Source organism: Megascapheus bottae, chromosome 4 (assembly GCF_031878675.1).
Source record: "Megascapheus bottae isolate mThoBot1 chromosome 4, mThoBot2.hap1, whole genome shotgun sequence".
NCBI classification, from domain to species: Eukaryota; Metazoa; Chordata; class Mammalia; order Rodentia; family Geomyidae; genus Megascapheus; species Megascapheus bottae.
Genome location: NC_143512.1, coordinates 12,955,843 through 12,982,170, shown reverse-complemented (window position 1 = coordinate 12,982,170; position 26,328 = coordinate 12,955,843). Strand labels below are relative to the sequence as shown.

The 26,328-nt window shown below is 42.0% G+C and overlaps 1 protein-coding gene across 1 annotated transcript in view; it reads left to right on the top strand.

The window, feature by feature from the left end:
• The first annotated feature begins 405 nt into the window (after positions 1 to 405).
• Cystm1 (cysteine rich transmembrane module containing 1) overlaps positions 406 to 26,328 on the top strand; it is a 64,485-nt gene continuing 38,562 nt past the window's right edge. Inside the window, exons 1-2 of the mRNA XM_090331402.1 lie at positions 406 to 563; positions 21,308 to 21,514. Of these exons, the coding sequence (XP_090187528.1) occupies positions 21,328 to 21,514 (187 nt within the window). The 5' untranslated portion in view covers positions 406 to 563; positions 21,308 to 21,327. The remainder of the gene's footprint in view (positions 564 to 21,307; positions 21,515 to 26,328) is intronic.

Genomic DNA, 26,328 nt, shown 5'->3' with positions numbered 1-26,328 from the left:
AAATTCTCAATCCTCGGTTCAAAGAGGGGAAAAAAGTTGACGCAGAACAAGCTTTTCCAGTCCAGGCTTAGTGGGTGCCACTCAGGGTAAGTCTCCCAGCGCAGCTGGATCTACCCCAGAAGACCGGGGGCCACAGCAGCCCCGCGTGGCACGCGCTGAGCAGTCCCCCAGGACACTGGCTCCTTCTCCCAGGAGTCTGTGTTAGCGGCTGGCGGGCAGGCGAGGGTTGGGGGTGTGGAGTCACGGAGCAGCGGCCTCCGCTACCCTCGACGCTTCCAGCCCCATCGCTCCCAGGAGCGGATAGGCGCTAGCGGCGGCGTGGGTGGGGATTGTGCTGTGACTCCGCCCTTGCCCCGCCCCTCGCCCCGCCCCCCCGCCGCGCGCGTTGCCGGGGAAATCAGGTGATTCGGAGCTCCGGATGCTTGCGGTTGTCGTGACGTCAGGCGCGCGGCGCTCTTGTCTCGCTCGCGGCGGCTCCTCACTCACTTGACGGCAGGTGCAGCGCGTCTGGCACTGCGCGGGTCCGGTCTTCTCCGGCGAGAGTCAGTTTGTGGGGAAGAGAGGTGAGGGGGCTCCCCCAGGCGGGGGACAAAGGAGGCGCGGAGGGGTCGGGCTGCGCTAGCCCCTGACCTCCCCGCAGGGCGCTGGGAGAGCCGGCGGGACTGGGGCTGGGCTCCGGCGGGGAGCCCGCGCCCGCGAGCGGGCGGCGGCGGCGTAGCGGCTGCGCCCGGCTACTGTTCCAGGACGCCTCTCGCCGTCGGCTCGCGCAGCGGCTGTGGACTAAAAGGCTTCAGGTTTCTGCGGCTCGCGCGGCCGGGAGCTCGTCTCGCCCTGTCTCCGGGGACGTGGGTCCGCTCAAGCTTGTGGACGTCTTTGCCTGGGGCTGCGGTGTCTGCTGAGCCTTCTGGAAGCGGGGCCGAGGCGGACTTGGAAGTGTGGGGTGCTCGGCTTGGCCGGGCGTTGAGAGGTGTTGCTATCCCCGCGGTGGCTGAGGGGCAGGGGCCGGGAATCTTGAGTAGACCTGTGGAGGTGAGGTCTGAAAGGGGTCTTGAAGACCGGGAGGGTAGAGACGCCCTCGGAGGAAGGAGATAGTCACAGCAGCAAATGGCAAGTCATGTCTGATCCAGTTTAAAACAAAACAACAGCAAAACTGCCCACGATGGAAACAGAACGGGTTGGGGTCGTTGGAACCTTGTGAGGGGGAGATACTGAAAAGTCCATGTGACAAATAAGAAATGAGGTAACACCCGAACTCTTCTCTAATGGGGTTCCTCCAGTTGTTTATGAAAAAGTTAAAACAGACACCCTGGGGACACAGGCAGCCATTGTTAACAGATTGTATTTTTTTGTTGTTTTTGCCAGTCCTGGGGCTTAGACTCAGGGCTTGGGCCCTGTCCTCAAGGACTTTTTGCTCAAGGCTAGCGCTTTGCCACTTGAGCCACAGCACCATTTCCAGCTTTTTCTGTATATATGTTACCAGGGAATTGAACCCAGAGTTTGGTGCGTGCTAGGCAAGCACTCTCACACTCCCCGCCCTAGATTGGCTAATTTTTTTTTTTTTTGAGAAAGGACACACTCTATAGCAGCTCATTTTCTTATATCTCATTTGATTGGATTAAATGACAAAGATGTGCTTACCTCAACACCTGTGGAGACTGATATCCAATATATCCCCCTTGAGCGGTTTCTAGTGTTTTACAAACACACCTGGGCAGGCCTATGGTGAAATGGAAATTCCCAACAACTGGTAGATTTAATGGGAGAAAGGAGTTATTAAAGAGAATTCCTACCCCAAACATAAATTTGGGAGACTTGGTCAACTGACCAGGTCCACGTGTTTTTCTCACCTCTTGTTTTTCTTGTGAGCTTCTCAGTGTAAGACTACCTGAATTTTGGGGCCATTTTGCCTTGAGAGGCAGGCAAAAGATATTTTCGTTCTGTAAGGAGGAATGATTTCATGGCCTTATTTTTTTCCCAGCCCTGAATGTTGATACTATGATAAAAGATACACATTTATTTATTTTTAGATTGAAACTTTTTAAAACCTTTGTATTCTGGGAGGAGGTGAGATGACTAAAACATTTCCCAGTAATATGTATAGTACTTGTTTGACTCCAGGAAGCAAAATTGGACCTCTAGGGATCCTGTAGAGTAAAAGGCAGTTTGGGGAATTGCTAAGAACTTAGGAAGATGGCCATAGCTCGTCCGTGTGTAAATATAGAATCCAGCATTGGGAGGACAAATTCAGATGGGTGGGAACTCAAGGAAAGTAAACTTCCAGGGAAATCATTCTCTGAAAGAAGTCCCAAGATAGATGATTACCAAAATAACCAAAAAAAAAAAAAAAAAACAAATTTCAAAATGTGTAAAAGGCCAAAGTTGTTTTGTTCTGTTTTTCTTTTTCTTTTCTTTTTTTTTTTTTTTGGCCAGTCCTGGGCTTGAGCTAAGGCCTGAGCACTGTCCTTTGGACTTTCTCAAGGCTAGAGCTCTACCACTTTCAGCTTTTTTCTTTGTATGTGGTATTGAGGAACCAAACCTGGATCTTCGTGCATGCTAGGCAAGCACTTTACCACTAGGCCAAACTCCCGGCCCCCAAAGTAGTTTTTAAGGAGCTTTAGCCTTTTAAGAGTCGTTGGAAATGAAGTGTCTTGATCACATTAAATTTTGTTTTGGCCAGGGTGATGATGATCTCTTGTAATCCTAGCACTCATCGTGGAGGCAGAAGGATCACAGGTTTGAAGCCAGTCGTTACTAAGGAAGTTCAGGATAGTCTGGGCTGTGAGACTTGTCTTTAAATACAGATATACTCTACTTTCTAAAACCTTTGATCATACTTGAAGCGGCCAACTAATTATCTTCCTATAGAAAGAAACAACCCATCTCCTCCCTCCTGAAGACACAATAACTGCTGTTAGGGCAGTTAAGTAGGCTAAGAGGGTTTGTTTGTTTGTTTGAAAATTTCCTTTTCATTCACCCCTGCCACTCCCACAAGTTTTCTTGTTGGTAGAGAATTTCAGGCTCCTTTGTTCAGGAGTGTTTCCCTAAATACAAGCTATCAAATACACTAGCACAGACTTTCAGTAGAAATTATTTTTCTCAAGGGGAAATTGGCCAAGATGAGAGACAGGAATACTCTGAGAATTTCACCTTTGTCACCTGGGTTGACCACTTCTTTGCCAGCATGGAAGCATTCCTTGACCTTGAGCTGAATAGCTATCAGGTATCCTGGAGAATTAAAGGCTGTGTGAAATTTTAGCCCCTCAGAGCAGAATATTTTAATTTTTGGATAAATATTTTTTTTTTTTTGCTAGTCTTGAGCTTGAGCTCAGGGTTTGAGCACTGTCCTTAGACTTTCTCAAGGCTAGAGCTCTACCACCTGAGCCTCAGCACTACTTCCGGCTTTTTTTCCCCTATGTATGTGGTACTGAGGAATCGAACCCCGGTTTTTGTGCATGTTAGGGAAGCACTCTACCACTAGGCCAAACTCCTGGCCCCTGGATAAATAATCTTATAAGAAAGAAAAAGGTGGGGTTTTGTGCTTGTTTTTCAGGCATAAATAAATGCAGATTGTTTATTACCTTTTATTCTACTCTGTCACAGTCTTGATTCTTTTCTAGTGCATGCGGGTAAACCAGGCTTTGGGCCTGGAATCTTTCTATCAGATACCCCACCCTTTTTTTTCTTTTTTTAAAAGTTTTATTTTATTGTCAAGGTGATATATAGAAGGGTTACAGTTTCATAAGGTAGTGAGTCCATTACTTCTTGAACATTGTTACCCCTTCCCATATTTTTCTCTTATTTCCCTCCCCCAATATCCTTTCCCCCCAAATCCTTTTCCCCCCAATATCCTTTAAATGGCTAGATTATAGGAAATTATCTCAGCCCTGAAAAGTATTAATGGTTGCTAAATTAGGTGAGGAGTAGTCATCCTTTTAATATTTCCCTATCCTATGTTCAGTGGGCCATAGGCCTTGCTATGTTTATTTAGATTTATGTGCTTGCGATGTGGACTGTCCAGGCACTCTGAAACTATAATATTCAGCTCTGAAGCTTCTGATGTTGTTGACCAGATGAAATTTTCTCACCTGAGGAAAATTTAGACCGAAGAGACTTCTTGTTTTCCTTAAGCTGAGTGCTCCCTGGGCTTGTCTCAGGCCACTAATTGGCTTGACTACAAAGTAGGAAGGAGTCAGCAATTAAAAGCAGCTATATGGTAGCAAGGTGAATGGGACTTAAGTTGACCTTCCAGTTTAGCAACTCAAAAAGGTTAACATCACTTCAAACACTAAATACAGAGGCTCTTTAAAAAGAAGTGACCTTGAAGCTGAGCCCTAGTGGCTCACGTCTATAATCCTTGCTACTCTGGAGACTGAGATCTGAGGATCACAGAAAAGTCCTTGAGACTCTTATCTCCAGTTAATCACTGGAAATAAAAAAGCCAGAAGTCATCTCAGAATTTGACCTAGTGGTAGAGTGCTTGCCTAGCATGCAATAAGACCCGGGTTTGATTCCTGGAATCCAAAAACATGGGAAGAGCCAGAAATGGTGCTGTGGCTCAAGTGGTAGAGCTGTAGCCTTGAGAAAGCCCAAGGATAATATCCAAGTCCTGAGTTCAAGCCCTAGTTCAAGCAAAAAAAAAAAAAAGTAGAAGTTGTAGCTCAGGTGATAAGAATATTAGCCCTGAGGAAAAAGACCTTAGAGACAGCACCCAGGCCCTGACTTCAAGCCACAGAACTGGCACTAAAATAAAATGACCTTGGAACAATGTACTCGTACTCTTCAGGAGGCATATGTGGAATAGTACTCCCATGATCTATATAAGTTACAGTGATTCAACTTAACAGTTTTTCTCATTTACTATGGTATAAAAGTTAACCCATCCCAATTCTACTTCCTCCCTAGTGCTGCCATTATATTCATGCACCACTTCATTCAGAGCATTCTGTTTAAAATTTTTACTATAGTGGTAAGTTATAAAGAGATATTCAACGTGTTACTATACAACTAGATGTCTTGCCTAAATGCTGGCTAATGTAAGTTGGGCACATTTAAGGTAGGCTAGTCTAAGCTATGGTATTCAGAATATTAACTACATTTTTCATAATATTTTAACTTTAGTGGCTTTATTAGGATGTAACCTCATCATAAAGTTATGCACATCTGTACCGACTTAGGCCTCAAAGTTAGACATGTTATACTGGATTGCTCGTATTCAGCCTCTATGGGCAGCAAAACCTGGTATGACTGTCATAAACAAGGGATGATTTATATTTTTCTGATTTTTTAACTAGATGGCCTCAGGGAATGCTCAGGGAGGAGCATTTCTGTGTCTGAATTTACTCACTAGGGAGTTAAATTTCTTATTCAGAGGTACCTATCATGCTAAAGAATAACCAGTCTCTAGAGCACTGGCCTAGAAAACACATCACGCAGACATTTTCTCTTCAGAGAAAGATAGGAAGATAGGAAGTGGCTATGTCCTGAGTTCAAACAAACAAAAATTTTAGCTGAGTGCTGTGGCTCAATATCCTATAATTCTGGCTATGCTACTCAAGAGGTGGAGATCAAGAGGTTCAAGATTATCCTTGGCAAAAGTTAGCAACACCCCATCTGAATTAGTAAGCTGTGTAGTATTGTGTGCCTGTTATCTCAAGTATAGGCAGCCATAAATAGAAGGATCCAGTCTGAGCTTGAGATGCTACCTGAAAAAAAAAATAAGCAAGAAAGGGTTAAGAGTGTGATTTGAATAAGGAGCCAGCCTAGCAAGCTCAGTATTTTCCTGCTCCACTAATCTTCCTGGACCCTCTGACAATTCCCTCTAAAGTCAGTTTAATCTCCATTCCCATTTTCTGTATCCTTCTGGCTCTACAAGCACTGTTAAACTATTCTTGGTGATCTTTTTTGTTTTTCTTGGTGATCATATAAAGATTTTATTGTCAAGGTGATGTGTAAATGGGTTACAATTAAATAACGTAGAGAATACATTTCTTGTTGAACATTGTTACCCCCTTCCTCATTTTTCCACTTTCCCTTTCCTCCATTCTTGGTGATTTTTTTTTTTTTTTTTTTGCCAGTCCTGGGCTTGAGCTCAGGGCCTGAGCACTGTCCTTGGACTTTCTCAAGGCTAGAGCTCTACCACTTGAGCCTCAGCACCACTTCCGGCTTTTTTCTATGTATGTGGTACCGAGGAATCGAACCCGGGTCTTCATGCATGCTAGGCAAGCACTTTAACCCCTAGGCCAAACTCCCAGCCCTCTTGGTGATCTTTAATGTCTGTTGATGGCCAAATGAAATTCCATTGAGGAGAAGCAGTTGTCTTATCCCATAGCATTTTTACTGTTAACATTTTTCTTTTAACTCTAAAATTTACACACAAGAGGGAACTGCCCTTGTCTTAAATTGAAAACTGCCGTATGTCCTACCACAAATAGAAGGTGAAAGGCCAGATGTGGTGGATCAAACTTGTAATCCGAACTACTTGGTAGGTGGAGGGGAAAATGATCAAGGTTAGAGTTCAGATAGGCATAAAAGGTTGTCAGACTCTCAATATCTGCTCAGTGTCCCAGCCACAGGGGAAGCAAATGGAGGAGGATTGCAGCCCTGGTTGGCCTAAAGCAAGAACTTGTCTTTGAAAAAAAGCAAGCAAGGAAAAAAGAAAAAGGAAGTGAGGGATTGAAAGTATGGGTTAAATGATAGAGCACCTGTCTTGCAAATTGAAGCCTGGAGTTTAGATCCTAGTACAAAAGTTAAAGTTGTCTCTCTATGTTCCCCAAACCATGCCACGTATCCCACATGTGGAAAGACTATCTCACCCAAAGGTATGACTCACCAAGAGTGAGGTTTTCTAGTGGCAGTAGATAGTAGGTATGGCTTAGGTAGACAGCTTTCAGAGAGATCCTCTTAAGTCCTGTACCAAAACTTGAGTATCTGATACTAGAAAAGCCACAGAATGAAGGATCTAGGAGTTAAAAAAAATGTGTGCTAGATGCAAATGGCTCCTGCCAAATGGCTCCTGCCTGTGGGCAAGGAAAATTTGTGATACTTTTATTCCAGTTAACCAGCAAAATGCCAGAAGTAGAGCTGTGGCTCAAATAGTAGAGTCCAATCTTAGGTGAAAAAAAGCCATGAGAGCACAAGGCACTGAGTTCAAGCCTCAATACAGAGCATGTGCACATGTATATAAACATACAAAAATGAAAAAAAGAATAAGGCTCAGAGTGATGGTACATACCAATAATCCTAGTACTTGGGGATAAAGCAGAAGGGTCAGGATTTCCAGGCCAGCCCGTTATGAATGGACAAAGACCCCATCTCAAGTAAACAAAAGGAAATGTATAAAAAAAAAAAACACTTGTATTTTGATTTTTTTTTAAGATTGCCAAAAGGAGACTTGAGAGGTGGTAGAACTGTGTACTATCTTGAATTCTAGGCCTGTAGACAGAGTATGGCTTTGTTGATGCTGTGGTATATTCTTTCCTTGCATGTGGGCTCCTGGAAGACTCCATTTTCCTGGGAGTTGACAGGGTGCTTTTTTTTTTTTTTTAATTAAAAAAAATACCTTTAGTCTCAGTACTCCAACAACTATGAGCCCTTTGTCTTTCTCATATAGGAGGCTCTTTGTGGGTGTTATTAATGACAGAAGTCTAAGCTAGCATTTTTCCCCTCACCTTAACTGTCCATAAAGCCCATGCCTTTAAAAATAAAATGGGTAGAGAGACGCTATGGGGTTGTGCCATCTCTGGGTACCAGACATGGGAGGCATGAGTGGTGTGAACTGAAAGTCACTGTTACCATTAAGAACCACCAGCAGTGTTGACTGAGTTGCATCTCCCTCCAAGGGTCAGAAAAGAGCTTTTCATGGGGCAGCAGCTAAGAGTGCTTAGTTAAATTGCTAGCACATTAAGCTGTGGGGGCCTTTTTCTAAGTTATCCATTTTCCCACAAAGCCTAATCTAATGCTCTAGAAGGAGACAGGCAGAACCTATCTTTCAGGGGCTTGCTCCTGAGGGACCAGGCTTGGGTAGTGGCCTTATTAAGCTTTTCTTCTCAACTTGGCTGAAGATGGAGTTCTTTCCTTCTAGCTCCTCATTCTCTAACTTCACCTTTCATTTCCCAACTTACTTTCAGCTTTCTCCCCCCTCCCCTTCCTTTCTGTTCACTGCTGTCCCCTCCTTTTTTGGGGGGGGGCAGTCCTGGGCTTGGGCTCAGGGCCTGAGCACTGTCCCTGGATTTTCTCAAGGCTGGAGCTCTACCACTTGAGCCACAGCACCACTTCTGGCTTTTTGCTATGTATGTGGTACCGAGGAATTGAACCCGGGTCTTCGTGCATGCTAGGCAAGCACTCTACCACTAGGCCAAACTCCCCCCCCCCTTTTGATCTTTTGTCTTACCAGGCCACATTTCTCTCTGTGAAGGCTATTTGAAGTCCTAGAGTTACAGTGCTGTCCTGTATGCCCTATGACTAGATGTAATCCAGAGGCTTCAGCCTTTTTCCAGAGAAAGAACTATTGGCTTTCAGTCAGCATCCTTGTTGGAATGCTGGCCAGAGTCTCCTATCTGAATGACTAGATAAGGCTGAGCTTGTCTCTGCCTCAGGTGGGACCAAGCAGGGTAGGAGGGTGTATGAATTTTCTGGCAATACTTGAAATAATCAGAAAGGGTCAAGGTCCTGTCTTGGAGACTTCCAGAAGTTCAGTCATAAGGGAGTCCTATGAGCAAGAAGTCCTCTGGTTTTTGCAGAGGACCTTAGGTATGGACCTGATGAAAGGGAGAAAGGAACTTGCATGAGGTTGGCTTGGAACCCACAGGACTATGTGCAACTGAAGATCTTGCCTTAGAGCCAAGTTTTTACAGGTGGCACCTGGAGCAGATTGCATTCTCTGTATAGTTAGATGTTTGTTGGAAGCATCTAAAAGTATAACTTCCCTGTTGGAAGTATCTAAAATCATAACTTCCCTTCTTAAGTTCAGAACTAAAATAGTTTTTCCTATAACGATGTGTGTGTTCTTAAAAAAAGAATACATATAACATGCATCAACAGTATAACACAAAAGTATAGTTTAATCACTAGTTGTATTCATTAATATAACTGTGAGCCATGAGCCAGTTTGGTGACACAGGCCTATAAGCCTATATTCAGGCAGGAGGTTGAAGCAGAAGGAATGCACATTGTAGGTCATCCTGGGCTGTTTAACAAGATCTTATTTCAAAACAAGCTGAATTCTGGTGGCTCACACCTATAATCCTAGCTACACAGGAGGCTGAGACCTGGAGGATGTTGATTTGAAACCAGGCTAGGTAGGAAAGTCTGTGAGACTTCCATTTCCAATTAACCATCTAAATGCTGGACTAGAGGTATGGCTCAAGTGATAGAGCACCAGCCATGAGGAAGCAAGCCAAGGAAAGTGTGAGACCTTGAGTATACCAGGATGCATACACACTCCTACCCCTCTTATATGCACTATATATTCTCTTCAGGTCTAGAAACAGAGCAGTTTATTATCATAAAACTTTTTTTTTTTGAGGCAGAATATCCCTGTGTAACTTAGGCCAGCCTATGACTAACCATTCTCCTGCCTCAGCCCCTTGAGTGCTGATCTCCAGTTCAAAGCCAGCTTAGTATATATAGCAAGACCCTGTAGGGATGGGACATGGGAGTGGGAATAACAGAGTTTATAAGGAAAACGGGATAGGCCTTTTATTTTTTTAATTAATTTTTGTGGTCATGGGGCTTGAACCCTGGGCTCTTCAGCTCAAGGCTACCACCCTACCTCTAGAGCCATAGCCCCACTTCCAGTTTTCTAGAGATTAATTGCAGAGAAGAGTCTCAAGTTCTTTAGTGCTCAGGCTGGCTTTGAACTATAATTCTCAGATTTCAGCCTCCTGAGCTACACAAGCATGAGCCACCATGCCCAGCTTCTTTATTTTTAATGTTTCCCAGGACTGGGCACTGGTGGCTCACATCTGCAATCCTAGCAACTTAGTAAGCTGAGATATGAGGATCGTGGTTTAAAGCCAGCTGAACTTTCAGGAAAGTCTGTTAAGATTCGTCTCCAATTAATGAACAAGAAGCCAGAAATGGAAGCTGTGGCTCAGAGTGCTAGTTTTAAGGGCAAAAAAGCTCATAGACAGGGCTGGGAGTTTGGCCTAGTGGTAGAGTGCTTGCCTGGCATGCACTCAATTCCTTGGTACCACATACATAGAAAAAAAGCCAGAAGTGGTGCTGAGGATCAAGTACTAGAGCAGCACTAGCCTTAGGCCCTGAGCTCAAGCCCAGGACTGGCCAAAAAAAAAAAGGTCATAGACAGCACCTAGGCCCTGACTTCACACTCTAGTACACACACATACACGATGTTTCCTCCAAATATTAGGGAGGAATAGGATACCAGTGCCTAGGTAATAACAGATTTGGGATCTAGCTAAATTTGTGTGTGAGTGTGCATGCGTGTTTGTGCATATATGTACACTGATACTAGAACTCTGTGCCTCACATTTAACTTTCTCTAAGGCACATTTAACTTTTTCTACTACTTGAGCCACTCTTCTACTTTTGGATATTGTTTTCTTTTGGCAGATTATTCTTTTTGTTGTTGTGGGACCTGAACCTGGGCCTGAGTACTGTCCCTGAGCTCTTTAGCTCATGGCTACCACCTCATTCCTTGAGCGACAGCAACACTTCTGGGTTTTTGGTGGTTAATTGAAGATGAGTCTCACAGACCTTTGTGCCTGGGCTGGCTTTGAACAGTGATCGTCAGATCTGAGCCTCCTGTGTAGCTAACTAAGATTACAGATGTGAGCTACCATGCCCAGCACGTTATTCTTTTTATACATATTTTTTTTAATGAGTCCTGGGGTTTGAACTGGGGGCTAGGCACTCTGAGCTGTTTTTGCTCAAGGCTAGCCTCTACCACTTGAGCCATATCATCATTCCTGGATTTTTCTGTGTATGTGGTACAAAGGAATTGAACCCAGGGCTTCGTGCATAGTAGGCAAGCACTCTACCGCTAGGCCACACTCCTGGCTCTGGGCTGGTTTTGAACCATGATCGTCAGATCTCAGCCTGAGTAGCTGGGATTGCCAGCATAAGCCACTGGTGCTCAGAAGTTCTTTGCAGAAAGCTTTCTGCAAAAAGATCATAACAGGTAATATGGTACCCTCTGTTGAAGGGAATTTCTTGCATTCTCTCAAAGTTTCAAAGTGCCAGAGAATGCTAAGGAGTATACAACAAATTAAATATTAGAGGGAAACCAGATTGATTGGCTATAGACATTTTCAAATAATTACTGTGAGTAATATAGAGATGACTTTTTCTGCTCTTAATATAATCTATCAGACCAAATTAAAAAATGCTTGTCACATCTTTGTAATAAGCTTAAAGGCCAGCTAACTTGAATGTATTAACAAAACTGTGTATCTAAATAGTTTATATTTTAGGTAGTCTATTAGAAACATCAGTATACTACTAAAAACATGGTTGGATTTTTATTGTTTCTTTTTGGGCTGGAATCCTACTATGGAGCCAGGCTGGCTTCAAATCTGTCTTCTCAACTCAGGCTCCCAAGTGCTTGGATTACAGGCAGGTACCACTAAGAGCAACATATAATTTTTATATAAAATATTCTTCGTGAGAAAGGAAAATAAAAAACTATCTTCTGAGTCCCTTCATGATTCTATGTCATAGCCTCTCCAGACATAAATGATTCACTTTTATTTTTTGCCTTCAATGTGTACTCTGATGCCCTTGTTCAGGAAAGTCCCATATCTGAGCATTGTATCATTGTGTACTCCACAGAGAGGCCAAAATATTGTTACAAAAGACATGCTCTAATATTTACTTGTTGACACATGAGAATAGCTCAGGGTCTGGCATAATTCTCTGGCAAAGAAAAGATTAAGAATGAAGTAAGTGTTGGCTGGTAGTAGTTGGGAAGTCGATACCAGAATCAGGTTTTAAGTAGTAAAGGAGTTACAGTGGAGGTTGCCTTCTCATTCCATTCAATAGGCTTTAATGATGAAGAACCTGTTCCATCTCTCAGACTTCTTTCTAAGAAGTCCAGATTGTTGCCTCTGGATGAAGAGTGAAATTTGGGCAATCCAAATTTCTATTTATGCTTAGTTCTCAGTGGAATCATCATTTCCTCTTAAGAGCTTTCTCTAACTTGCCCATCTAGTTACCTATCTCCTTTGCTGATCTTGCTATCTCTGTAGTCTGCATAGGAAGTCTCTTGCCTAACACTGTCTTAGTGTTGGGAGCCAGAGTAAAATCAAATTGTACCTTGATTTGCATCAGACCATGGCTTTATTGTCCTATTGTTTTATGGCCTTATTCTGTTTAAATTACCTGAGATTTACCATATGAATGTAACAGTTGGAAGTTCCCTGGTTTCAAGAAGGGAGAAGCTGGAGTTGAATAAACGAGGGAGTCTTTACCTGGACTGCAGACATCCTGGACCCGGTGTGTCTGTCTCTCTTCTATTTCTTCCTAGTCCTTGCCCCCTATTTCAGGAACCCCAATCTGTGAACCTTGGTTTGCTGCCGGCTGGCCCCGGCATCTTAGTAGTGCCTGGAATCATTAGTACTGGGTTACAGACTAAGCTCCAGAAAGCTTCCATGTAAATGACTTCCATGACTGGAATAAGGTAACAGTCAAGATTACAATTTACTGAAAACTAAACCAGAGCTGAGAGCATAAGAGCATAAAACTAGTCATTTTAAAGCTTTTAAGTCAACCACACTGAAAAAACAACCATGGGCATGAGATTCAAGAAAAAAAAAATCCAGTGACCTAGAATATATAATCTACTTACAAGGTCTTGTTAGAAGGCTAGCTAAAAATGTCAGAGGTCTTTAGAGTAAGTTTCCCCCTCCCTGCTCCCCATTAGTCCTGGGGCTTGAACTCAGGCCCTGGGCACTGTCCTTGAGCTTTCTCTACCACTTGAGCCACTTTTGGCTTTTTCTGTGTATATGGTACCAAAGAATCGAACCCAGGGCTTCCTGCATGCTAAATAAGCACTCTACCACTTACAGGCCAGGGGCCTGACCCATTGTAAGATTTTTTTTTTTTTTTTTGGTCTGGAACCAGGACTGTAACTCACTATCTGACACTTGGTTTTGCCCATTGGCTAGCACTGTACTGCCTGAGGCATGCCTCCAACCCATAAGATGTGTTCCCATGTTTTAAAAGATGATTTTGTAAGTATCAAGAAAGATATTTAAAGATAAAAGGATAAGCATTACTTTAGGCTTTGGTAATAAGAAGGTAGGGAAATTTGTTGCATGCAGATTTTTTTTCCCTCCAATTGTGGGGCTTGAACTGTGGGCCTGGGCGCTATCCCTGAGCTCTTCAGCTGAATGCTATCTCTCTACTACTTGAGCCATAGCAGCACTTCGGATTTCTGGTGGTTAATTTGAGATAAGAGTCTTACCTGAGTGGCTAGGCTCACAGGTGTGAGCCACCAGCATTGTGGTCCATGCAGAATTTTTTTAACTCTATATATTTTACCCAGCCAAATAACTACTTAGTTTGAAAGCAGAAAGAAATAATTTAAATATTTCTAATGAATTAATGTTAAGTGAAAGAGTCTCAGCTATAAAAATCATAGCAAGCCCAGCGCAGTGGCTCATACCTGTAATCCTAGCTACTCAGGAGACTGAGATCTGAGGATTGAGGTTCAAAGCCAGCCCAGGCACAAAAAGACCTGAGATTCTTCTCTCCAATTAACCTCTAGAAAATAGGAAGTAGAGCTTGGCTGGAGGGTAGATTGGTAGCCTTGAGCTGAAGAGCTCAGGGACAGCACTCAGGCCACGTTCAAGCCCCATAACCCACAAAAACAAAAAAACAACCAGAGCAAAAAGCAGTGATGAATAGTAACAGGAAGGAAAGTTGGAACATCAGAAGTAGATCTTAAGAGAGGTGGGCATTGTGAAAGTATCAGAAAATATTAAGAAACTAGGTTTTCCCTTGGAAAATCTGAAAAACATAAATATAAACGATAAAAATTGTCCAACAGGCGTAGTGGCTCATCACGCCTGTAATCCTAGCTACTGGGAGACTGAGATCTGCTGATCAAGGTTCAAAGCCAGCCCAGGCACAGAAGGACTGAGACTCTTATCTCCAATTAACTCCTAGAAAAGGGGAAGTGGGGCTTGGCTAAAGGGTAGGGTGGTAGCTTTGAGCTGAACAGCTCAGGGACAACACCCAGACCCAAGGGTAGTGGGGTAGCCTTGAGCTCTAGAGCTCAGGGATAGCACCCAGGCCGAGTTCAAGCCTCATGACCCCCACACACAAAAAAAAGTGTCCATAACCCTAGTACACTGGGAAACTACTATAATTTTTCTTTTAGAAAAATACTATTTGGTATACAGCATAAAACATGAAAATCAGCTTTGGTTTTGTGTAAACAAGACATTATTAGTCACTGTAGGCTCCTTCAGTGTCCCAGACTAGTCTTGCCTGTTCTACACTTCATATCAATGGAATTATAAAGTATCAGTGAAGTTACCTGAATCAGGTTGCTTTTACTTGTCTCACTCTCTAGGATTCTTCCTTGTTATGTATACCAGTGGTTTTTTATTATTGCCTATTTTACTATAGTTCTGTTGTTGATGAACTTTCAGTTTATTCACTTCTTTCAGTGTGTTGTTGTGTGCTAAATACAGTGTTACTAATAACTATATATACAACAGTAGTGCCATAAGGTTATATTACCCAATGAGGCACAACAACAAAATCACTTAACAACATTTTTCAGAATGTATCTCTGTAGTTAAGAAGGTATGACTGTTTGTCTAAAAGTAAAGTTGCTGAGTAATAACGTAAAGCCAATCAAAGTAATGAGTATATGATATACTTTTATCTAAAAGCTTGATTGTTTTAGCTTTTACTTATAAGTCTGATATGAGGGGCTTTAGTGTGTGTGTGTGTGTGTCAAAGTTCATACTCAACCAATTAATTCAGATTACTTACGGACAACAAATCACTACCTTGTTGTAGTGATTGAATTGTGATACCTTGTAGTGTATGATTTGTAGCAGTACTTGTCTATTAAATTAGACAGTTAGATTGAATTTGCTTTAGGACCATATTGTTGTATCTATTTTTATTTTAAAGAATGTTGGAGCCATGCTAACACTGTAACTTTTTTTTTTTTTTTTGGTCAATTGTGAGGCTTGAACTCCAGGCCTGCGCACTGTCCCTGAGCTCTTTTGGTTAGGGCTAGTACTCTACCACTCTAAGCCACAGCTCTTCTTTTGTTTTTTTGGTGGTTAATTGGAGATAAGAGTCATGAGATTTCCCTTCCGGGCTGTCTTTAAACTGGGAACCTCAGGTCTCAGTCTCCTGAGTAGTTAGGATTATAGGCATGAGCCACTGGTGCCTGTAACTCTGTAGTTTTTAAATTTTTCCACTGGTGGTTCATGACTAATTCTAGCTACCCAGGAGGCTGAGATCTAAGAATCATAATTCAAAGCCAGCCCAGGCAGAATAGTCTGTGAGACTCTTATCTCCTATTAGCCACTAGAAAGCTGGAAGTAGAGCTGTGGTTCAAGTGGTAGAGAGCTCAGGGATAAGAAAGAGGTCAAGTCCCAGACCAGCAGAAAACAAAATGTTTTTCTTACACAACATTATATTGCACTTCAAAAGCATAAATGAAAAATGGTGGTTAGGCTGGGTGCTGGTGGCTCACAGCTGTAATCCTAGCTACTCAGGAGGTTGAGATCTGAGGATTGAGGTTCAGAGCCAGCCAGGACACAAAAGTCTGTGAGACGCTTATCTCCAGTTAACCACCAGAAAACTGAAAGAGGCACTGTGGCTCAAAGGTGGTTGGGGGTATAGCTCAGTATAGTATATTTGCTCCCCAAGAAAAGAAAAAAATGGAACCCCATAAACCTTAAAACTATCACATAGTTACATATAATTTAACTTTTTTCTTTGTTAGATTGTTATTTTTTTCTTGTTTTGGTCTATCTTTTATGTTGGAGGCTTTCTTCTGATCTTTGTCCATCCATTTATTTATAAGCTAATAAAATTACTTGGAGGCCTGGAGAGGTGGCTCACACATATAATCCTAGTTACTCAGGAGGCTGAAATCTGAGGGTCAAGGTTCAAAGCCAGCCCAGGCACCAAAGAATTTGAGACTCTTATCTTCAATTAACCTCTAGAAAATGGGAAGTGGGGCTTGGCTCAAGGGTAGGGCAGTAGTCTTGAGTTCAAGCCCCATGACTGGGAGTTCTGTGTACATTGCTTTATTGTGTATACTTGCATGAGTTATTTCTTTGTCATCCTCTTAAATGTCTGAAATTCCTTTTCCATTGAGATGTTTCCTTTTTCTGGAGGGTTCGTTTTCTACCATACTGCTCACAGAGGCAGTAACTTATTTAATAAGTTAGTAAATTATTGTAATTTAACAATAATTTTTAAAGGTGCTTATTTTATGTGCCAGTAGGGCTTGAACTTCAGGACTTACCTTTTCTGTCCAAGGCTGGTACTCTCTCCAAGGCTGGTACTCTCTCATCTGAGCTACAACTACTTTCAGCTTTTTGCTGGTTACACGGAGAGAAGACTCTCTCAGATTAGTCTTTCCAGGCTGGCTTCCAACATTAATCCTCAAACTTTAGCCTTCTGGTAGCTGGGATTAAAAAGACATGAACCACCAGCTTCCACTCTTACTATTTTTTATTTATTGGCTCTACTTGGATGAGGTTTTCCGGACTCATATCTCTAAGGGCTACTTTCACAAAAGATAGTTTCTTCCCTTATTGTATAATTGAGTGACTGTTAATCTTTTGACTTTAAGCATGTCTTGTATGGAATCATGGGTAGCAGTGGTTAATAGTCTATTAGTGGGGCTTGACTGCTACACCCTTTTAGAACTCTCATTTGTCTTTAATGCTGTTTGATGTGATCCTTAGTACAACATTTCACTATTTGGGGCTCTTATTTTACCTGGCCAAATTTATAATCAAGAGAAAATGGTCATCAAACTTAAATTTAGGGCCTGGAGTTTGGCCTAATGGTAGAGTGCTTGCCTAGCATGCATGAAGACCCAGGTTCAATTCCTCAGCACCACATACATAGGAAAAAGCCAGAAATGGTGCTGAGGCTCAAGTTTTTTTTTTTTTGTTGTTGTTGTTGTTGTTGTTTGCCAGTCCTGGGCTTGAGCTCAGGGCCTGAGTACTGTCCTTGGACTTTCTCAAGGCTAGAGCTCTACCACTTGAGCCTCAGCACCATTTCTGCCTTTTTTTTTTCTATGTATGTGGTACCTAGGAATTGAACCCTGGTCTTCGTGCATGCTAGGCAAGCACTCTACCACTAGATCAAACTCCCGCCCCACAAACTTAAATTTAAAGCTCATTTTCCCTTTGGTTTTGTTGTGTGGTTTATACTAGAGCATATCAATGTTAAACAATTAATTTTAGCTGCTTCTTTGCCAGCTTGGCAACAGTTGATTTGCACTCAGTAAATCCTGCTTCTCAAATGCTAGCCCTGGGATCTTTGATCCTTCTCAGATTTTTTTTTTTGTGACTTTTGCCATTCTCTTACTGGGATGTTTTTCTAGAGTAAAATGAAAGTAGATGGAGATCTCTTTGAACTTTCAACTGTCTTGGAAACACAGGAAAGGAGGTTTATGTGTAGAAAGAGGTAATGGTTGCTGGAGCATTCTTATGGTTTACACTTTTTAAAATAAATTCTCTGAATAACAGATGGGATTTTTACCCTAGACATTTTGTGATTTCTCAAAGAGAGAAAGGTATCTACCAAAGATGAGGGGAAACATGATGAGGGAGACAGGAGGAGGACAATTCTACTTGGAAAAGTTTTGAGGACCCCAAGGAGAAAAGCTATGTAGTATAAGGTGCAACTGAAGCAAGCAGATCAAGAAAAGTCATGAAACTTTCAGCCAACAGTTGAAGTTGTAAGTTAATTCTTGGGAACAGTATCTTCAGAAAAATATAAATTCAGTCTTTGCCTAAAGGCTGAGTGATCATTAATTATACAACCTGGGGACTTGATTTAAACTATTATGTTAATGAAATTAGGCCACATACATTGAATTTTAGAACAGAATAGTTATAGTGGCTGTGTTCTACTTCTGTGGCTTAAAAATAAATAGGGCTAGGACTTGGCTAAGTGGTATAGAACATGCTTAGCATATAAGAGGCCCTGGATATAATCTCCAGCATAGCAAAAATAAAAACATAAAAATAATAGAATGGCTATATGGCAGTTAATGTGACTACTACATCAGCCAGACCTTAATTAGGTTTTCTATTCTTCTTGGGAAGGAAGAAGAAACATGATCCAAAAAATGACATTTTTCTGTATCCAGATTCAGATGCTATATGTAGTATTAGTCACCATGACGCTTTCATGGGGTTAAGGGAAAGGCTGGCTAGTTCAATATGATACCATATTGGCCTAGACAGAGATCAGAGAAGAGAAAGATAACTAGGATTTTTAAAATCCATGTTAGGCCCTAAAAAGTATGTGAGTATTTGAGGGACAAATGTCCTCAAAATAGAGACTTTCAAGTCTTCTTAATTCCATATTATAAGATTTTTAACTTATAATTACCTCCTACAGGGATTTCTCTTGACCTCTACCTCTTTTGCTGGGTCTAAGCTTCTATTCTAGCAATTTAGAAACCCACCCTTTCTAAAAATAAATTTGTCTTTTTAACCATTTGCCCAAGGGAAGGATTTGAGCCACATTGATATCTGTTCCTCTCTACTTAGCCCAATTTCAAGCACTGAGTCATTACCGCATAAATGTATGTTTGGTTAAATGTCATTCACTAAGGCTCATTATCTTACCTTACCATTGTTTGTTCCTAGGACTGGAAATTCTAGAATGGCAGTTTGAGTTAGGCTGGCTGTCAGTATTTGTTTTATGAGATCTTAAAAGTCATCTGGAGCAGGATACAGGTGGCTCACTCCTGTAATCCTAGCTACTTATGAGGCTGAGATCTGAAAGTCTTGGTTTGAAGCAAGCTGGCAGCAAAGTTTGTGAAACTCTTTATTTCCAACTAATCCCAGAAAAAGCTGGAAGTGATTCTGTGCTTCAAGAGGTAGAGTGCTAGCCTTCAGCCAAAGGAGCCCAGGGCCAGTGCCCAGGTCCAGAGTTTAAGCCCCATGATAGGCCTGGGTGCTGTCCCTGAGCTCTTCAGTTCAAGGCTATCACTCTACACCTGAGTCTGGGCATTATCCCTAAGCTCTTCAGTTCAAGGCTTCTGCCCTACCCCTAAGCCACAGTGCCACTCACTTTCCATCTTCTGGTGGTTAATTGGAGATAAGAGTTTTGCTGTCTTTAGTGCCCAGCTGGCTCTGAACCACCATCCTCAGATCTCAGCCTCATGGGTAGCTAGGATTACAGGTGTAAGCCACCGCACCCCAGTTTCTTTCTTTTTTTTTTTCTCTCAAGGCTAATACTCCACCATTTGAGCCATAGAGTTACTTCTAGCTGTTTTTGTTTTTTTGTTTTTGTTTTTTTTTGCCAGTCCTGGGCTTGAACTCAGGGCCTGAGCACTGTCCTTGGACCTTCTCAAAGCAAGAGCTCTACCACTTGAGCCACAGCACCACTTCTGGCTTTTTTCCATGTATGTGGTACCGAGGAATTGAACCTGGGTCTTCATGCAAGCTAGGCAAGCACTCTACCACTAGGCCAAACTCCCAGCCCACTTCTAGCTGTTTTTAATGCTTTAATTGCAGATGCATCTCAACAGGCTTTCCTCCTGACCATGCTAACTTCAAACCTTGACCCCCAGATCTCCCTCCTGAGTAGCTATGATTATAGGTTTGAACCAGTTTCTTTCTTGATACTCTGCTTTTCTGAAGTGCCTATAGAGCTGCAGGCTGTAAGGTACCTCTTTTCTCAACTTCCTGCATGTGTGCCTGTGTTAAAGGTAGAGTGCTGGTGGGAGTGTTAGAGCTTTTTACTGATGAAACATTTCTGAATGAGTTCTAGTAGCCAGGGGGACCATTTGTGATTGGCTGAATCTGGGTTCCTTGGAAACAAAAGGAGTGGTAACTGAATTGGTTTAGACAGATTAGACTTCCATGATATAATGTAGGCAAACAGCAAAGTTCATTGTTAACTTTAATCCAGACTTTGTAGGGAAACTTATTTTATGACTGTTGTAACTTTATATTAACATAAAACCTCAAATTTATTGTTATATGTTTAAAGTGAAATTATTAAATTGTGATTAGGAGGCCTTTTGCTACTTATTTAGTGTGTGTGGGGTAGAAAAACTCATCAATATAGGAGATACTTATCTATACAAGGAAGCAGTAGTCATACTGTTTTTGAGTCATATAGATACTCCTCAGTAATGGTTTGTTTGCTTTTCATCTTGAAATCTCTGTGCCAGGCACTGTGGAGATTGCAAAGGTAAGGAAATGTTGGCCCTCCAAGCTTCAGGTCCAGTCAAGAGAATGGTTAAAAGGCTTGGGTGCTAGGAGGCATGTCCTTCCTTATGGAAGTATACCGCTTAGGACAAGATCTTAGAAATACAAGTGAGGGTTCCTGATGAGCCCTTTGAGTGGATGGTCAGACAAGATGCTTTGCATTCTTCATAGGCAACTCTGCCTAGCTGCCCAGAGCAGTGGGAAAACCACTAGGTCACCCTGGATGCTGGGAACAGTAGGGGTGGTTACAACCTTGGTTGCTCATTGCTGGTAGTGCTTCTTGTTAGAACCTGCTGAAGCTTAACTCTGTTTATTAGAAGATTTCTAGTAGTGGGTTGGCTTCTGGTAGTGCATTTAGACTTTCTGTCCTCTTAAAGTTTCCAGTCACATTTATGGACAATTTAGGGAATAAAAAATAGAAAATCTCTTATCCATTACATTGATTTAGGAGCCTGCCATCAGTATACTGTACAAGGCTGTAAAGACAGGATAGTTTTCAAAATTGATGTGAGCCACCAGCATCCGTAATCCTAACTACTCAGGAGGCTGAGATCTTAGGATCCTGGTTCAAAGTCAGCCTGGGAACAAAAGTCTGTGAAACTCTTTAACTACCAGAAAACCGGTAGTGCTGTGGTTCAAGTGGTAGAGCACTAACCTTGAGCTTAAGAGCTCAGGGAAGGTGCCCAGGTCTAGAGTTCAAGCCCCCGTGACTGACAAAACAAAGCTGATAATGACCCCCACTATCAAGCCTGCACTGTAGCAGGGGGATGGGTAAAAGGCAAATAGATACACAATTGCAGTTGAGACACCTTTAAGGCATTTTGTCAATGATCTCATAGGTTGGATTTTCCCCCCTCATTTCCATAGTTTAATGCAAATCCTTTTTTTTTTCTTTTGTCTCTTAGGTGCACTTTGCAGATCCCTGATGAACCCAGAGAATCCTCCACCATATCCTGGCCCAGGCCCCACAGCTCCATACCCACCTTATCCACAGCAACCCATGGGACCTATGGCAGGCCCCTATCCACCTCCACCTCCTCAGGGGTACCCCTATCAAGGATATCCACAGTACGGCTGGCAGGGTGCACCTCAGGAGCCTCCTAAGACCACAGGTTGGTGCCTTTGAATATGTGAATGTGCCAGGTATACAGTTCTCACATCACATTGTTTTCTTGAAGAATTTGAGCTTTGTGACTTGTGCTTGCTCTTTGGTAATGAGGCTGAGAGTGACCTTTCACTTGAGAGCTAAGTCAGTTCAGCTTTCTTCCTTCTTGCCTCTAGTCCCTTGTGGGGTGATAACTTCCTGGCGTCCATATTCTCTGAAGGCTACTCCCTAGAGGTAGTGCTAGTAGGGACATGTACCAACTGAGGTCTTAAAGTCGAAGCTACTTTTGTTTTTCATGTGTTCCCTGTTGGGTCATTTTATCTGTCTGATTATTGATCCTCAGTCACCCTGTGCTAGGCATTGGTTTGCTTTACTAAAATTTTTTGTTGGTGGTGGTGATGGGGCTTGAACCCAGGGCCTGAGCACTGTCTCTGAGCTCTTTTGCTCAAGGCTAGTGCTCTACTACTTGGAGACATAGTACCACTTCCAATTTTCTAGCAGTTAATTATAGATAAGAGTCTCACTCACCTCCTGTCTGGGCTGGCTTTGAACTGGGATCCTCAGATCTCAGCCTCTAGAGTAGCTAGGATTAGAGGTGTGAGTTCCTTCCTGGCTTTAGATATATATATATTTTTATAATTGTATTTTATTATGCTAGTTCTTGAGTCTATTTCTGAGTCTTATGTCCATTTCTAAACAAATTTTGTTTATACTCATTTTCTGATGTACAACTGATGAGTCTGCAACCTAGATGAAGTGCTTCCTAAATTTGGTGTACTTTATGTGGAAAATACTCAGATTTGATTCTCGTTCTTTGGTGTATTAAATACTGATATTGACTACTTTGTGAAAAATAACTTTTTTTTTTTTTTTTTTTGCCAGTCCTGAGCTTGAGCTCAGGGCCTGAGCACTGACTGTCCTTGGACTTTCTCAAGGCTAGAGCTCTACCACTTGAGCCTCAGCGTTACTTCCGGCTTTTTTCTATTTTTGTGGTACCAAGGAATCGAACCTGGGTCGTCGTGCATGCTAGGCAAGCACTCTACCACTAGGCCAAACTCCCGGACCCCAAAAATAACTATTTTGTTCTTAGAATTAAAAGACTTTTAGTTTACTATAACAGCCATGATTGATTTCACAATTGTAGATGAATGCTGTTTAACGTCCTGGTCTACAGAGAGATTGAAGTTTCTTACTCTGTTACTAGTGTGTGTGTATGTGTAAGAATGCTAGACCTATTCTCCATCCTAAACATAGGAAGTGATGCCAGATGATCAAATTCTCTCATCAGGGATCCAGATTCTCTGAATGGGAGTCTTTAGGCATTAAGGAATAACCCTTTCTAGGACTGTTGCTTGCTCTTGGTATTGTTCCTGGGATCTTTAACCAGAATCATTGTTCTCCTGCTGCATGTTCAAGCTTTGTATGGAATTTTTTTTCTCATTGGTTGGATGATTTTACATTTATCTACTGAAGATTTTTTTCTGCTCAACTGCAAGCATGTGTAGACCCTTCTGTTAACTGCTACATAGGTGAAAATAGTTTCTTTTTCAAAGGAGGAAGTATCTTCAGCCATTTTTAATTGATGTCTTGTGTTTATGGTTTAATGAAAGTGTGATGTTTAGGTGAGCAGGTGGAGATGACTGATCTGAGCAAAAACATTTTTCCTCTGTTGATACACAGTTCATTTTCCAGAAATTGTAGCAAAACAGCAAGAAACAGCCCTTTATTCCTCTTAGAAAGTCTGTGTTTCCATGTTATTGAATGTAGCAGATGCCTATGGGAATAAGACTTGCCAGAGGAGACACCAGCATGTTATCTCAAGGATCACTTGGATGTTTTTTGTTACTAGTAACCATACCAACCAGTATTTTTTCATGTTTAATGCTTTGTGTTTTAATGTTTCAGTCCTTCATTACAGAAGTAGAATCTGGGGGTTGGGAGTTTGGCCTAGTGGTAGAGTGCTTGCCTCACATGCACTCAGACCTGGTTCGATTCCTTAGTACTACATACATAGAAAAGCTGGAATTGGTGTTGTGGCCCAAGTGGTAGAGCACTACCCTTGAGGAAAACCCAAGAACAGTGCTCAGGCCCTGAGTTCAGTCCCCAGGACTGGCCAAAACAAAACAACAACAACAAAAGCTTTAACTAGAATCTTGGTTCAGAGAGATGAAATAACCTATCATCCAAAGTTCAGTGGTTTAAAACATTAATGATCTATTATTTCTTATAATTCTGAGTTGGCAGGGGGATTCTTTGTTTCATGTTATCTCTTCTGGGGTCATTTGTGTGACTGAATTTAGCCTGGCTGGGGCTGGATGTCCAAGGTGCTCTCACTCACATGGTTAGGTAGTTGATTTACCTCCTTGAGCCTTTTTCTTTACACATAATTTGTCATTGACTAGACCACGATCCTCCTTGGAGGACCAAGCTTGGTGTTTAGACCCAGACTGGCCCAACATCACTTACCTTCCCATTCAGAACAAGTCACATACCCATTTCAAGTCAATAGGAGGAAATGGATGTAACATCTTCCCCAGCTTTTGTTAACAGTTTGAGATAAAAGCCACATATTTAAAAGAAATAATCCAAATGGGCGCTAGTGGCTCACGCTTATAATCCTAGCTACTCAGGCTGAGATCTGAGGATTGCAGTTCGAAGCCCCGGCACAAAAGTCTGTGAGACTCCAATTAACCACCAGAACACAGGAAGTGGTGCTTTGGCTCAACATGGTAGAGTGGTAGCCTTAAGCTGAAATGGCTCAGGGACAGTGCTCAGACCCAGAGTTCAAGCTCTATTACCAACAAAAATAAATAATATAATATATAATACAGTTGTTATATCCACAGAATCCTTTAACCATTACCATCAGAAATCTAGAACATTATTATCACCCAAAAAGAAATTTATACCCTTTTGCAGTCACCTTCACCCTTTTTCTTCCAGCCCTCTTTACATTTATCTACTTTCTGTCTACAGGTTTGCTTTCTCTGAACATTTTGTGTAAATGGAATTATATAATATTTGGTTTCTTGTAACTGGCTTCTTTCTTATGGCTTTCTCTTAGTTTTCAAGGTTTATCTTTTAACATGTCAGTACATACTCTTTTCTAGTACCAAGTAATATTCCATTGTATTGTTTGTTCATTAGACAGTGGGCATTTAGGTTGTTTGTATTATCAACATTGTGTAAAATAGACTCCTATTTGATCAGATTAATGGAATGTCAATACAGGGTGAGGAATTATAGGCCACCTATGCAGACTGTCACTTCATTCTGCTCCTTCAACAGTTTAAATCTCTCTCATGTGCAAAATATATCCACTTCCAAGATTACTAGGTATCTCATTCAATAATAGGTATGTCATTTAAGGCATCACCTTAAAATTCATCTGTCAGTACACTATATGTAGATAGGACCTTTCTTTAACCTGGCTTCATGATCTAAGCACTCGTCAGCCCTCATTTCCACATTAGCCCACTCTACCCTACCCAGATCAAAATCTAATCTCGCCTCTGTGAAGCTTGTCTCCCCTGTGCCACACCACTAGTAGGATTTAGCCTTCTTCTCCTGTGCTTTACCCGGACCCTGAATGGACTACTTTTGTTTTCATCTGTCCAAACTCAGTTTCCATTTTATGTCCAGCTTAGCTTCTTAATGCCAGAACTCAGTCATATTTTCTCTTATGATAGTTCACTGTTTTAGATAATATTCTCAAGGCTACAAGTGGCAAAATCTCAGCCTTCAATATTAATCAGCAACCCATATCACCAGACACCTGAATAAAGAAGGCCTCCAAAATCAAAGGTAGTGCTCCAAGCAGTTTTTTTTAAGTTGGGGGGAGGACTCTGTGAAATTAGATATTTAGATTCTGCAAGAAGCAGAAATCTTTCTATAAAATGTTAATATTTTCCAGATATGTGGGAAGATATCTTATGAAAATAGGAACAGAAATGTTATATAAAAGGAAACTTGGACAACAGGAGCACTTAGCCAGGAAGAATATGAAAATGACCTCAGCCTAATAATTAAATCCAAATCCTATTCCATAGCCAGGTCTTGTCACTCTAAAATTAAGGCTTTGCCACCAGTGGAGGTTACTATTGGCATGTCCTAAGACCACTCTAAGTTTGAGATCTCTTTTCTACATGACATCCACTGAAACTGGAATACAAATAATAAAAACTAGTGTGCCAGGTTGGGTGTAAACCTGCCCTTCATCCTACAGTAAGATTTACAAGCTCTACTGTTGGCTCTGTATCATGTCCATGGGATGTTGGGTTTACTTACACCTTCAATGCAGATAAAAAGCCATGTGATTTGGCAGCTGCTTCGGAGGAAGAGGGGACGGAACACATGGCAGACTGGCGGTTGGGAGTCCAAAATGCTGTTATTTCTATGTGTGTTCCTAGCATCTCTCAGCTTTAATAGAATCTTGCACTTTTGGCCCATCTTTATTTTTTTGTCAATCCTGGGGCTTGAACTCAGGTCCTGTCCTTGAGTTTTCTCAAGGCTAGCACTCTACCGCTTGAGCCACAGCACCACTTCTGGCTTTTTCTGTATATTTAGTACCGAGGATTCAAACCCAGGGCTTCATGCATGCTAGGCAAGCTCTACCACTAGGCCACACTCCCAGTCCCTTCTGGTCCATCTTCACAAGGAACTATCTACACTCTAAAATCACATGTCCAGCATCTCATTTAAGACTGTTGAAACACCTTGGGGCTGCCCATCTCTTCTTCTGCTCTCCCCTCTCCTGTATCCCCATTGTGGGCCCTGTCAGTGCTACTTTGTGAGTTGTGGCTCAAGAGTAGAGCACTTGCC